Source organism: Pollicipes pollicipes, unplaced genomic scaffold (assembly GCF_011947565.3).
Source record: "Pollicipes pollicipes isolate AB1234 unplaced genomic scaffold, Ppol_2.1 Scaffold_1536;HRSCAF=1809_pilon_pilon_pilon, whole genome shotgun sequence".
Lineage (NCBI taxonomy): Eukaryota > Metazoa > Arthropoda > Thecostraca > Pollicipedomorpha > Pollicipedidae > Pollicipes > Pollicipes pollicipes.
Window position 1 is genome coordinate 1 of NW_023595952.1, and position 14,691 is coordinate 14,691.

Sequence of the window (14,691 nt, forward strand, 5' to 3'; positions counted from 1 at the left end):
AAACATCCACGACGGGTGTTCTAAAGGCTACTGAAAATTTGGGCGCCATTGCACGACGTTCCAGAGAGGTGTCCTAAAAACGCCTTTGGAGACTCGCATCGACTCCCCCCCCCCCCCCCCCCTCCTATCAGGGTGAGAGCCAACAGTCTACGACAGACCACTGCGTCACCTTCACTTACTGAACTCTCCATAGACATATCGGGTACGCGGAATGGGATGATGGATCAGAGTCCCCGACCGTGGCTGCCCCGCCTGAGTTGGGCGCGCAGTGGTGGGCACGGCGACGGTGGAATGACCAGACCCAGTTGCCTATATGGTTTCTAAAGGCGTCTCACTATCCATGGCTGAGGTTTCTGTATCATCTAGCTATCCATGGCTGAGGTTTCTGTATCATCTAGCTCAATATCCCCACTGGCTCACTTGTCCAACGCCAAAGGAACGCTTTCTCTGGTTAGAAGAGCCAAAGATTAAGATCCCTCTGCAAAGGGATCGCGTGAGGGACGCTTTGCACAAACTTCGATCAAACGTGAGCCTCTGAGAGAAATACAAATCTAGTTTGCTAAGCCACCACGAAAAACACTCTCTGGTAATCGATTAACTTCTCCACAGCACCACATGATTCTTAGAAAGAGCGGTGTGCTGTAATGACTGCCCTTCCTTCGGGTTTGAAAAACTTGTGCGAGTGCTGGACAAACACGGAATTCCGAGTAGCGCTGTCACCAGCGCAGAACAAACAACTGCATCTTATCTTGGTGCAGGCCTTTAATGCGCAAGGGTGCTGCACGGCGGAGATTTCCAGGCATAATTCGTCGAAAGGGCTGGAAAGGGTCAGACCCAAGGCGAGCAGAGCCGCGGGTCGGGTTTGCTACGTGGTAGAAGGATATCTCCTACACAAAGTGGTCGCGGGGTGGAGACAGGTCAGGACAAGATCCCGCCCGGTTCCACAAAGAGCGCTGAATCCCTACACAGAATCAAGTTTACTTGACTGCATCTGTCTATAAGCTCTGCTAATCCGTGTCAGTCTTGACGATCTGCATCGCAACAGCGCATGGCAATGCTTGGTCAGCGCCTCAGTGTGCACAAGCCTGGACTAGCTCGCACTTAACGATGCGATGTTAGGCATAGCGATGCGATGTCGCCCACGAGTTGGACCACAACGCCCCTGAAGAAACGTCGCCCCACACCGGTGACGCCCCACAAGGCGAGCGCCTGAGTGCAGTGACAGAGAGCAGCGCTCAAACCGGTTTTAGCTGCTTGCGGCGCTCGGCACTGAGCACTGATGACGTCAGTGGGTGCTGCGCCTGGGTTTTTTCGGAGGAGAGCGTGCCTCCCAGCGGGACCCAGCCCAGTCAGTCGCGATTCGGCGGGGCTGAGTAGCGGCCGCAAGATGCTGTTCGCTTCAATCGCCGCCACCGCGGTGATGCTGGCGCTAGTCCAGGGACAGGCTATCGATTTCAGCTTTGCGGGTACCTGTGCGAGTCGGGACTTTGGTTTTGGAACGTGCGTGACACCTGACAAGTGCCGACAAGCCAACGCGGAGCGGACGCGGAACTGCGACGGACAGGTTTGCTGCCCCCGCAACCAGCTGATTCTGACAACCACCGCGGCCCCGGACGCGTCGGAGACTTTCCAGCAGCTGGTGCAAGAATGCGGCCGAGTGCAGCCCGGCGGGGTCATCTTCAGCAGGTCCATCCGCAGCGTTCGGCGGATGCAACCGGTCATAGAAGCTGCGCCAGATTTCCCCATCATGCCAGTGGTCGGCGGTGTGCCAGCCACTCCGAGCAAGTGGCCGTGGATGGCGCTGCTCGGCGAGCGGAAGGAAGGCGAAACGCGCTGGACCTGTGGCGGCACGCTCATCGCCCCCAGCACGGTGCTGACGGCGGCGCACTGCGTCAACGGCCGACAGCCGCCCCAGCTGGTCGTGCGGCTGGGCGAGTACAACATCTCGCACACCCGAGACGGCCGCCACCAGGACCTCGGCGTGTCCCGTGTCGTGCTCCACCCCCTACCGGCGCTCGCAGAATGATGTGGCGCTGCTGCTGCTGTCCCGGCCGGCGGCGCTGGGCGCGCGCGTGCAGCCCGCCTGCCTGCCGCCGCCCGACGCCGACCACACGGGTCAGGAGGCCGACCTGGCCGGCTGGGGCCGGGTCCAGTTCGCCGGCAGCGTGCCAGAGGCGCTGCAGGAGGTGCGTCTGCAGGTGGTGGACCCGGCGCAGTGCGAGCGCAACTACCGCGAGGCGCCGTCTTTCGATACCTTGTTCCCCGGCGGTTTCCAGGGCACCAAGGTATGCGCCAACGGCCGCGACGGCACGTCCAAGGACGCTTGTCAAGGCGACTCTGGCGGCCCTCTGGTGATCCAGGGCGCCGACGATCGTTACCAGGTGATCGGTGTCGTCTCCACCGGCCTGGGCTGCGGAAACCCAAAGTATCCGGGCATCTACACCAAGGTGTCCAAGTACATCCCCTGGATCGTGGACAACAGCCAGCGGCAGTGACTCTAATAACTCCAGTAGGACCACAGCTTTGCTGGTGGCTCTCCAATCGAGCACGTTTCTGATCGAAATGCGATGTCTTAACATGTATTAAGGCAACCGCGAAATAATATATATAATATGTATGATATTGTTGTCGTTGAGACTTTGCGACGCACTCGACGACGCACTTTGCTGAGGTTATATGGCGTGCGCCCGCCTCTCACCCTGGCAGGAAGGGCGGGCACCGCGGGGAATCGAACCGCGCACCTCTGGCTCCCCAGACGTGCAGTGGTTAACGCAGACGCGTTATCCAATACGTTACCGGCATCCTATCTGAATGATGTTATGACCTGTGCGACAACTGCGTGGACTGTCTCTGGATGATATAAGATGAGATGCGTAGTGCGGTAATTGGTTCATATATGTAATAAGCGATGCGCTCGCTGTTCATCGCGTTGGTGTGCATGGTTTCACCCGTTTAGCTATTTCGATGACCTCAAGTATTTCTGTTTGATGACAAGTGCTGCCTTATCTACCTGTAAGCGCTTGCATGGAGATGAAAATACGTTGGTTGCATGGAACCTTGCGACTGAAGAGTTGAAGTATTTTGGACGCGGGGATGTGTTGTTACAAAATACAGCTCGCTGCACAACTAATTGTGCGAAACATGAGCGGTTTAGTAAAAGCCCATGCGTCCCGCATACAGCAAGTAATCACAGCGTAGCATATGGCAGTGAGTCATGACTATGACTACTGGTTTGATTAATGACTAGGCGGCATGGCATATGTCAGGGGTGCGGTAGGCAGGCTGGCGGACCATGGTCGGCAACTTTGTATACACAGGAACTGGGCCTACCGAAAATAAATCATCGGCTTTGGGTTGAACATGTTGGAAGTTGCGGCATGCTCTCCAGATTATTTCGGCATGTTTCTCTTCCGAAGAGGGTCCAATTGCAACCCTCCGGAATGCCTGCATGAACGTAATAACCCAATGTGTGTTTTCTCAGCAAACATGTCCAGCAGTACTCTAAACTGCACTGTAACTTTAACTAAACTCAGCTGATCGGTAGATCGGCAATGCCAGACCATAGTTGCAATGCTAGGAGATTTGCATGGGCCGCGGAATGTTCCTACCTTAACTTCGCTAGGTGTTATGTGATCATATTACGTTTGCCAGCCCAAGTTATTGCTCAACAAGTTTGAGTATCTTGAGATTTCCGTATTCTGCTCAGTTTTTCAAACCCAGGATGTTTGGTTTATAACATCAAGCTTTTTTGACACGCCAAATTGAACTAAGCGGATGGCGCTCTACCTATTCATGAGCTTTGAAATGAGGTCGGGTCCTTGCACTGCTGAACTATATATGAACCAGTCACAATTACCCAGGCCAATGGCAGGAATCAACCTCTATCCCTCCTTTGAGACTTGAAAATGTGGCAATTGTCCATCTGATTACCATTCTATCTCACTGAAATTGTTTCTGTGCAAGCTTTTCAAAAAAATGGCCAGCAACAGACGTGTGTGGTTCCTGGAGCTGCTTGATCTGCTAGAGAATGAACAGAGCGGTTTGCTCCAAGACGGAAGCCTAATTAATCGCCCGGTACTTTAAGACGTAGATATTGGTAGAGCCTTCAATCGCAGACAACACACCCTCGGCATCTTCTTGGGCTTGGAAAAGGAGTACTAACTAGTTTTTATGCATGATTGTCTGTCTGGACTGTGTACATGTGGCATAAAGGGTTATGCCGGTTACTTCCTAGCTAACTTCTTGGGTGGCTGCTACTGTCGCTTCTGCATTGCTTCGTGTCTTTCAAACACGCAGACAAAGACACAGACACAGGCACAAACATGGGCACAGACACAGACACAGATACAGACACAGACACAGACACACAGGCACAGACACAGACAGACACGCAGGCGTCACTTGGTGACGGGATCGTCGTGAACGACATTAAGACGTCACTTGGTGACAGTACCATCGTCTAGGACGATGAGGCTTCACTTGGTTATAAGATCGTCGCTGACGGCAACTAGCGGTTGCTTGGTTAAAAGATCGTCATTGACGATGAATAGGCTTGCCTGGAACACAGGATCGTCGCTGACTACGAATGGACGTCAGTTGGTGAGGGGATCGTTGTTAACGACAGTGAGGCTTCACTGGTTGAAGGAATGGTCGCTGATGACAGATGAACGTCAGATGGTGACGGTATCTTCGCTGACGACGGATGAACGACATGTAGTGACGGAATCGCCGTGAACGGTGGAATGGTCGCTGATGACAGGTGAACGTCAGATGGTGACGGTATCTTCGCTGACGACGGATGAACGACATGTAGTGAAGGAATGGTCGCTGATGACAAATGAACGTCAGATGGTGATGGTATCTTTGCTGACGACGGATGAATGACATGTAGTGACGGAATCGCCGTGAACGGTGAATGGACGTCGGTTCAGAGACAGATACAGGCACAGACACAGGGAGACATAGAGATACACCCCCAAAGATACAGAAATACGCACACAGAGACAGGGACACACACACACACACACACACACACACACACACACACACACGCACGCACGCACACACACACACACACACACACACACACACACACACACACACACACACACACACACACACACACACACACACACACACACACACACACACACACACACAGCGGTACCTTGCAGGGTTGGTGACTGAGGAACTCCCTGGGAGCCGGAGCATGTTACCATAAATGAGCTTCGCACACGTGCAACCCAGGTCCTCTTTTATAGCTAAACACACTTCCAGCAAAACCAGTGGCAGGAGATCGGTCCAGCGAGTTACTGCGTCTGCCGCCCGTAGAGCTGTCTTCAGTTATCGGTGAAACCTTTCTACCATGCCGTTGCTCTGCGGCTGGTAGCTAGTGGTGCGATGCCTAGTGCAGCCAAGAAGTGCCGACAGGTGTCGCCAGAGACCGGGCTCAAACTGGGCGCCGCGGTTAGTTGCGACTTTTGAAGGCATTCCAAACCGAGCCACCCAGCCGGCGACGAATGAATAGGAGCGAAACACCTATCGTTGCCGACAGGTCGACGAAAAGAGATTGCAAATGTTATTCTGAAAGCGGTTGCCAAAACCTGCAATCGATGTCACCGACAGCGGAGCACCCCGCTGCGACCGCCACATACCTGAATGTTTTACCTAAACCAGACTGCCGGAAAAGCCAGCCCGTGCGCCGCCCCTCACACGGCGGGGCTGTGTCTGGTTGACTTGTCTGCTGACGAGACGCCAGCCGCGGCCTTATCAGTCAGATGTCGCCTGGTCGGGGGCGTCCCTGCCAGTGACATTAAATCCGGCTTGAGCATCGGTGTTTTGCAACGCCGGAGGAGGTCATGCAATAAGGGCGGGAGTGTGCGTCCAATGGCGTTATTCCATGCGCCAGTGGCATGCTATTTTCAATTTCGAAAGATCGCTCAACTCCATCATGTACTTTTGGGGCCTACTTAGCGCACTTCCTTTTCGGTTGCAGTTATTTCCAGCTCGTCTATGGCTAGCTGACTCCCCATCAGGTCCAACTTAATGAGACATCCCCGACTCCGAAGACGACATCTGCTTCCAGGCATCAAACTGTTCATGGATCGGCCTTGTCCGCTGAAGACGACATCTGCCTTCCAGGCATCAAAATGTCATGGATTGGCCTTTGTCCGTCGAAGACGACATCTGCTTCCAGGCATTAAACTGCTCATGAATCAGCCTTGTCCGTCATTGCGGCGGAACGAAATCTGTTCCAATCCATGGCCGTTTGTTGACGGGCGTTCCCCTCAAAATGGACCAAAGTGATTTATAACTTATATTAGTTGATGTATATTATCAGACATTTGAAAGCTGATGTATATTTCACGTATCGGTTGTCACTTTTTTTTAGTATCGTGATTAATTGTGTGAACCACGCCTTTCTTTGCTTACGGCTGCGCGGCTGCGATCTGGTGAGAGAAAATAATTGAGTTTTTTTTGTATGTGATGATGTCATGAATGCAGCTGATCTCTCCTGCGGTGTTAAGTAGATCTCCTAATCTGTGCTTTCTAATTGGGCTGCTCAACGCATATTATCATTGACTCTGGTTACTTTGACCCTACCAGTTTATCGTGAAGGACAAGGCGAAAGTGAAATCTATTTCTCGGCTCAAATTGTGGGTTTAAAACAATGGTTTCTTCGGCTAAAGGCGATAGAAGTACAAGCGGTACTCGGTTTCAGGTTAGTTCAGAAAAGTGATCATGCACTGAGTAGACATCCCTACCATAGTCTATTGATTTGTTATTTTCAGTCGCTATTAAAAAATGCCAAGCAGCCACAACAGCAGCTCTAAAAAAGTGACGCTGCCATCTACAAACTGGTTCTAAGAGTCACGAGGCAGGGGAGGGAGGCGCCTCGTCCTGTGACGGCACCGTATGGCACCCTCTCCTTGACATCAGATCATGCTGCAAACCATTTGGCGAGTGGAGCCTCTGCTTTGCCAGGGGAGCTGGCCTTTACCGAGCTGTAAGGCCTCCAATACCCTCTTACCTGCGGACACTTTCAATAGATTGGGCATGTTTGAATATTGCCTGAGCCTAACTAGCCTGTAAGCAGTTAATCGAATAGCGATAGGTATCTTAACAAGGTACTTGCGCAGCCTCTAAAAGAAAATATCTCGGTTTAGCCGGATGCCACGAAGTCTTACCCGCAACTGGGTACGACTTATGAGCGTGGGGTGGATGAGGGTAACATAAAGAGTGTTACGGAGAGTTGGTGTATTTATCTTTTGGCCCAAATCATCCAGCTATGAATTCTGTGCCCTTGGAGGATTATAAGCAAATGCTGTTGGAAACCAGGTTGCAAGACCAGCCAGGTCACTGTAGACGCTACAAAACGGTGGCATTGCTAACAAATGCAATCCAAATGGCATGATTGTTATTCGCAAGCAGGTATCACCGCAGTTCTTTTTCGGAATAGGAAGCAGCAGTCAGGTTTACTCTCTAAAATACAGTGAAAATTACTGGCCAAGGCTTCACGCATTGCAACTAACCTTGGTGAAAGCGAATAGCTTTCCAGAATTGACTAAGCATTGCGTACCTTCTTCTGTGCTGTGTGGCCTTTTCAGGTAACAAAAAGGCTCGGGTTATTAGGGCTCCGACCGATTAATAGTCATGTTAAGGTAGGAGCTGTCCAAACTGAAACAGCACAGTGCCAAAGGCTAACTTCTCACTCTGAATGACGTGTGCTTCGGCCAGGCGGTGTCATGGTCCAAATATTGAACTTTAAATCAGTTGCCGTAAATTTTGGACGCCCCCAATGCTAACAATTCTAAATAAACGATGCTACTGCGTGGGACGCACTGCGCGCCACATGTACCCCGCTCTACTGCGCAAGGTTTCTTGCTGGCCCATCCCTGGCACGGAATTGTGCCCACCTGGTATGCAGCGTGTCTACCAGATGTGGCCAGGCAAGGTCCCAGCTGGAGCCCGGCACATGTCCAGGCCACACCGATACACTGATATTTTACCAGCTGGTGCCCAGCTGTTGCCCAGCCAGGCCGCGGACCGACCTCTGTTGCAAGAAACCATCTGGGGCCGCGCTGGGTATTTTGCTACTGCCCCACCCAGCTTCCCCCGTCGGTGAACCCGGTCGGGTTGACTTTAAAATGCTGGTTGGGGCTACGTGGTGAGCTCATACAGCATCAAGCATGCGCACGCAAGTGTATTGCCTGTCTACTGACGAGCCAACTCAAAAAGCAACACCGCTACTGACGGGGGGGGGGGGGGGGTTCATTTGCCACAGTGCGAACTGAAGGGGGAAGGGTCGCTTTCCCTTCAGAAGCACAAACAGCTTGGAACAGTGTTTTCCAGAAGTAACAGCTGGCCCGCATTGCATGTGGTTTTGAAAAGAGCCGGGGGTAGAGCATTCTTAACAGAGGGCGTATTTGAGCCTAAGCGTGTTTGGGAGAAATCTTGAGGACCAATGTTCTAAAATGATGTGTGTGTGGAATGGTATTGTTTTGTTTGACATGAACTGAAATGCATACGTTTCATCACGTTTCATCAATGCCATTTTCATATGTTCAGATTGAGAACGTGAGTGTCAAACGGGTTGTGATACACACACACACACACACACAACACACACACACCCACACACACACACACACGCCCACACGCACACGCCACACGCACACACACACACACACCACACACACACACACACACACACACCACACACCACACACACACACACACACACACACACACACACACACACACACCACACACACACACACACACACACACACACACTCTTATGTATAATCAATACATATTATTTTAATTATCCAAGCACATTGGGTGAATCATGTGCACACTTCACTTTTCAGTATGCTGGAGATGTGCAAGTGCACCCCTTCAGCTTTACAAAACAGGTGCGTTTATAAGAAACTGATTCAAACTGCCAGGTGTTGACACATGGTTGCTGTTGCCACGCCCATGACCTTAATAAACAGTTGATTAAGGCAGCTTTATATACAAATATGTGTATTATATAATATATAATATATATATATATATATATATATATATATATATATATATGTGTGTGTGTGTGTGTGTGTGTGTTTGGTGTTATGTCGGTTTATGTATTATATATATATATATATATATATATATATATATATATATATATATATATATATATATATGACATCCACAATGCCAACTGCAGGTTAAAGAGCGTTTTGGCGTTCAGCAGCTATTGATATCTCGTATCTTTTCGCTTGCAACAACAAAACTTCCAGCGAAATGTTGTCTCGCTTCTTGGAGTTTAAACACACCCACAGAGCCGTCGTTTCTACCATGCAGATGGCCCCAGGCATGATGACAAATCTGTAGTCGCCTTCCATAGGCACCAATACCGACCGTCATTTCGCATTTCCGACTTCCGCCCGTTTGCACCGCTGAAGTGATGACCATTCTTCCGCAGTCAGACATGTCAAGCTCTCCAGCACCAAACAAGCCATCATCTGCACCAAGTCTTCTTTCTCCTTATGCCTAATGCCAACACTCAAAATAACACATCACGCCCACGCATTGCCGAAATCTAGAACATCATCACATCACTTACGCCCGCAGATAATCTACGAATGCTTTGGACATTGCTCCGCAAGCCTTCCTGGTAACGAGACCGTGATTGGCTTGCTAAATACAACCTGCGGTTGCCCAAAGAAACGCATTCCATATTCTATGCAAGACGTACTTGAATATACAAACTCAAGAATGCGACACACTCAGCAAGGTGGTTAAGATTTGTGGCTTCACCCATGTTCACGCACCATAAATTCACTCTATCATACTGGTTAACATCTCAAGACTCACGTTTAAAAGAAATGATCCCAGCAAGTCCTCGCATCGGACACACTAGACCCACACACCGTTTCGTAATGGAAGGCGCGCCACCTATAGTTTATCATCGGTACGCAGTCCCATATACGATTGCACGTTTTCTTCTCGATTGCCCAGTTCATCGTCAATCTCGTCAGCCTTTCATCAAGCACACGTCAACACACCGCCTTGCCTTTCCTCTCAAAACACTTCTTGGTGACTCGTATCCTGATCTCATATGGGTCCTCTAAGAACTTTTGCACAATACAGGCTGACTTAATTTACGTTAAACGGGGAACTTCGGCAGACCACACTTCTTGGCAAAGACGTTTGACTACTTATGCCCTTGCAGAGGATCCTGTACTTTTATTTAGGACTTTTCCGAAATCTCATAAAACATATACAATGTCGCGTTGGATTTATATTAAAGGCCGGAGATCTGCCCTCTGGGCTTTGATATACTGTGCTACTGTGAATCTAAATAGATTAAGCTGCCTAGAGACTCAACATGTTTGCACATGCCAGAACCACGCAAAATGTTGATGCAGCCAGCAGAAAAGACAGGGGGGGGGGGGAGAGAGAGAGAGGGGGGCGGGTGTCCGTCTCTAGGGGCCCGCAGATTTTCCTCTTTTCATCATGCATGACTCCTGAAAGAGGTGGAAATCAGCGACATGATATAGTCAGGAACCATATATTGGGTACTATTAGCCTGAGACTCCTTGTCCATGGTACCTTCAATTGGTGTATGGGAAATGGCCACGGCCCGAAATTTACACTACGACGTATTTGCAAATTTCATTATAGGGCTTGACTGTTATGCGTCCCCGAGTACCTGATACCCAATTGTGGGCGAATATTGGTTTTAAAAATATGTTTCGTCCCCTTTCCCTGCCCCCCCCCCCCCCCCCCCCCCTCCCCCATTAGAACTTCGGTGTCTTGCACACGACAGAATATTGGGGTACCGAGCAAAGAGGAAAGGGAGGCATTGTTAGTGCTTAGGGGTGGAACATGAACGTTGCGATATGCACAGAAGGTACCTTGCAACATTCGCTTTGTAGCCTGGAGCGCTGCCGCTTGTCAGCAGAAAAATAACTTGTGTTTGTAAGAAGCGGTAGGAATTTTGTGCGTGGGTGCTGTAAACAGCAACTTCACCTCAACTCGCACGAACAGTAACAGCAATCGTATTCGCGTTCGGTACTTTTCATACATAGTGTGTGCGTGCGGCAGTGTGGTAAATCCCGGGAAAACGCACTTCCCACTTCCCCATTCTGCTTGGGCTCCTGGTGTCGTTGTTCCTAGTTGTTGAAGGGGGTGGCAGTGAGGACGTTAAGGGCTATTGTTACGTGTCTGTCTCCGCCGCGATGGTGTTGTGAGTGGGAGATGCGTTTTCATCGTACGCCGAGCTGGAAGCTGCAGTGGAGGAACTGGGCAATGGCAGCAACACGGTGTTTTACCGGCGGCAGGCTTCCAAGCTATCGAGTATGTTTGAGAAAAACCCGGAGGGCTGGCTGAGTATTTCAGAGGCCAGCCGGATGCTGAGGATGCTGTAAGGCGTTTGGTGTACTACAAAGTATCTCTGATCTGTGTCCATGGCGGCAAACATCGTGCTCTTGGATTGTCCAGCAAGCGAATGCGATCAACAAGGTAAGGAATAAGTTATGCCTTAAGCTGTTTTGCCAGATAAAAAAGCTATTTGGCCCTCGTTCTGCATTGACATTTTGCATCGCATGTACTATCACATCTTGGCGCCAATATCTGAGGCCAATGGCGTCATCGATGACGCCATTGGCCTCATACGCAGACCCGGTTATGCGGGAAAACCATCTCGCTGCAACCGGCGGTCAAGTTTTCACGAACACCCTTATGCCTGATGCACCTTAGAGGCTAACGGCTTTAGAGCAATGACTACTTTACCTCTAGCACTGAAGAGAGAGAGGGGGGGGGGGGGGGCGCCAACCTGTAACTGGCAGCGACCCGTAATTGCGCGACCCGCCATGCGCTTCGCACTGCCTGCAAGCTCGCTCTTTTTGCAATCTGGCGTGTCTTGGTGCTTTAGACCATACTCAGCTGCTGGCGCTATATCGCGTCGCCTGTTTCTCTGTCTGGCAAGAGCAGTGGGCAGCGTGGGGACTCAAACCCCGCACTTTTGGACTTCATATGGAGAGAAACCCGCTAATTGGCGTATTTTGGGTTCGAGTGCGTCATTTTGCGCATCGGAGCTCCGTAACACGTGTTGCAGAGCTACGCCCTGGTATATTTCAATGGTGAACAATTTGTTTCCTGACTGTGTTTAAGAACAGTTGTTATAAAATCAGCCCCTTTTGTGCTATTCGATGTTCAATGCCTTTGTATCCGACCTTTAGGTATTTTCACTGAAATTGTACTATTTCTTTCAACGCAAGTCCTCCGAGATCTGGTAGAAAACTTAGGTTCCTTTCGTCGTATTAAGTTGTGCTCACACCGTACTTTTGGTAACACTACATGAACCAAAGATGTAACTCCTACTCAGTTGGAGGGAGGAAAGTCTTCACGTCATTGTGAAAGTCATCACTGCTGTCAACATCCTGATTGGCGGGCGCCTCCATGACTAAGAAGACACTTTGTGTGCTTACGCCTCATTCACTGATCTACGGGCCAGTACGAGTCAACTGAATACTAAGGTAACATATATATATATATATATATATATATATATATATATATATATATATGCATGGTGCAATGCCACTATTGATTTGCAACCCAACGGTTCAGAACAATAAGGATTATACGGTGTATTAGCAAAGGAAGAATGCACAGACATGGCGTCTGCTTGCACATGTCACGCTAGTTTCCCTTCTAACGCCGTAAGGTAGCTGCTGGGTACATAATCGACCGCAAACCGCTGTGAGGGACGATGCTGAGCAACCTCCATAGCTAACTGCATTACGTCCACAACACTCTTTATAAGCACTCAGTACAGCTAGATTGGTAAATTGACAGACAAATTGGCCCGCTCGCACAGCAACTGCACTTGAGGAATCCAATCTGAGCGCAGAGGGTGTCGGTACACGTGGATCTATCGAAAAACGTAGCTTTGTGTTCCCCGGGTCTACCCTCGCATAAGACAATGTCATGGACCAGACTGTAAACGTGAACGGCAAAGAAGCCTGAGCAAAGGAATCATTTACATGCTTTCGGAGAACATATATATATATATATATATATATATATATATATATATATATATATATATATATTGCCGTCTTCTTTTCCTATCCGCCGTGCACTGTTTGTTCCTGGGTAGCGTCGATCGTGTTATGAGACATGGGTCCAGCGTGTTATGTGGAGTCTTGTCATAATGCTTTCGGCGTGAACGTCTGTGGCGTCAGTGCTGTTTGGCGTCAAATTTGTGCACACCCCTGACAAAAAAGCCACTAGACGACTCGCCTCCCTCCAGCTTCAATAATTCGGCCTCCGTTGCTCAACGAAGTCACCACGCAAGCGCTTAGCTGCACCAATCGTGCGGCTGTTAAGAGCATTGGTCGTGTGTGTTAAGGAAAGCCATTTGTTTATTTGCAGTACAAAAAAGATGGAATGTCCCGCCCAGGTGCATGCGCTCTGTAGTCGTGGCAGGCTTTGTGTGCAGAACGTGATGGTGAGTATTGCCACTTCTCAGCATGTCTCTGAGAAATAAGTAACAAAAGTTCTCTTGGCGTCCACACGCCACTTTCAGTCTATACTACGCTTAAAGGGATAACCCACATTTGATATACCGAGGCACGCGCCACTTAATGATGAAATCGACTGACTTGTAATTGTTGTTAACGTTTGACATGCTGAGGATTGCTGTACCATGGTTCACTTATTAGTAAAATAATAGTTCACTTATTAGTAAAATGTTTTGCAATACGCCACCGTTTCATTACGTAATAGAACGCTTGTATGGCGTTAGAACGGTGCCAAACTGAACGATGCGAAGTTGCCATCGTTGCGGACGGGCTGACCACTTGCAGAACCCGAGTTATCTCGTGATGTATAGCACTAATTCGGTGCTGTGTTTCCAGAATCCAAACGTCATTTTGTGTGCGTGTCTTGGATCTTAAACCGTTTGTGCTGTTCAATTGCATTCGCATGCTTGGTTGTAGACCTTTGTTTTAAGTGCTCGATTCCCAGTCTTATTTCTACCATGACTGCTACCTCTGTCCAACTTCCTGCATTCTGCAGCACAAAACGTGAATCATGTTCGAAACTTGAATTGAACGCATAACAGTCATTGTTTGCCAAATGAACTCCATTGGTGCTGGAAATTGCGCTGACGTACGCCAGACACTAATATTTGCGCGATGATATTTACGTTGGCCTTGAGTACCACAGAATCATTATGGCGTCAGCACATGGGTAATATTTATATGGCGTTATGCATGACTAGGTGACCATGACATAGTCTGCGCAAGTTTGCACACAGTTTGCACAAGCACAAGTTTGCGGGCGTCGCGCTCGGAAGCCAGGTGGTTCTAACCCCTGATGAGGGCAGTAATGCAGACTGCACTACATTGCCTTCAAACGACTATCTCAGTTCAAAACCCCCTAGAACTGTGGAATTCTTCCTTTCGCAGTCTAGGTCCGACCTTTCTTCGCTGAGTTCAAACAGCAGGAGGTTAAATGCATTTCAAAATGCTACCAGCAAGCTTGTTGCATACATGCAAACAGGCACTGAGCTCCCATAAATTTCTGAAGAACATGGTCAACCCATTTTGGGCCGCATCACGCACTCTTCCATCCTCTTCATCTTGCTCTCTAGCGTATTCGTTAGATATGAAGCGTAATGATGGCGAT

The 14,691-nt window shown here is 49.5% G+C and overlaps 1 protein-coding gene across 1 annotated transcript; it reads left to right on the top strand.

The window, feature by feature from the left end:
• The first annotated feature begins 1,368 nt into the window (after positions 1–1,368).
• Positions 1,369–2,495, top strand: LOC119097454 (proclotting enzyme). The gene is made up of 2 exons (XM_037220520.1): positions 1,369–2,013; positions 2,165–2,495. The coding sequence occupies exons 1-2, from the start codon at positions 1,388–1,390 to the stop codon at positions 2,493–2,495; spliced, it is 957 nt and encodes a 318-aa protein (XP_037076415.1). The 5' UTR covers positions 1,369–1,387.
• The last annotated feature ends 12,196 nt before the right edge of the window (positions 2,496–14,691 follow it).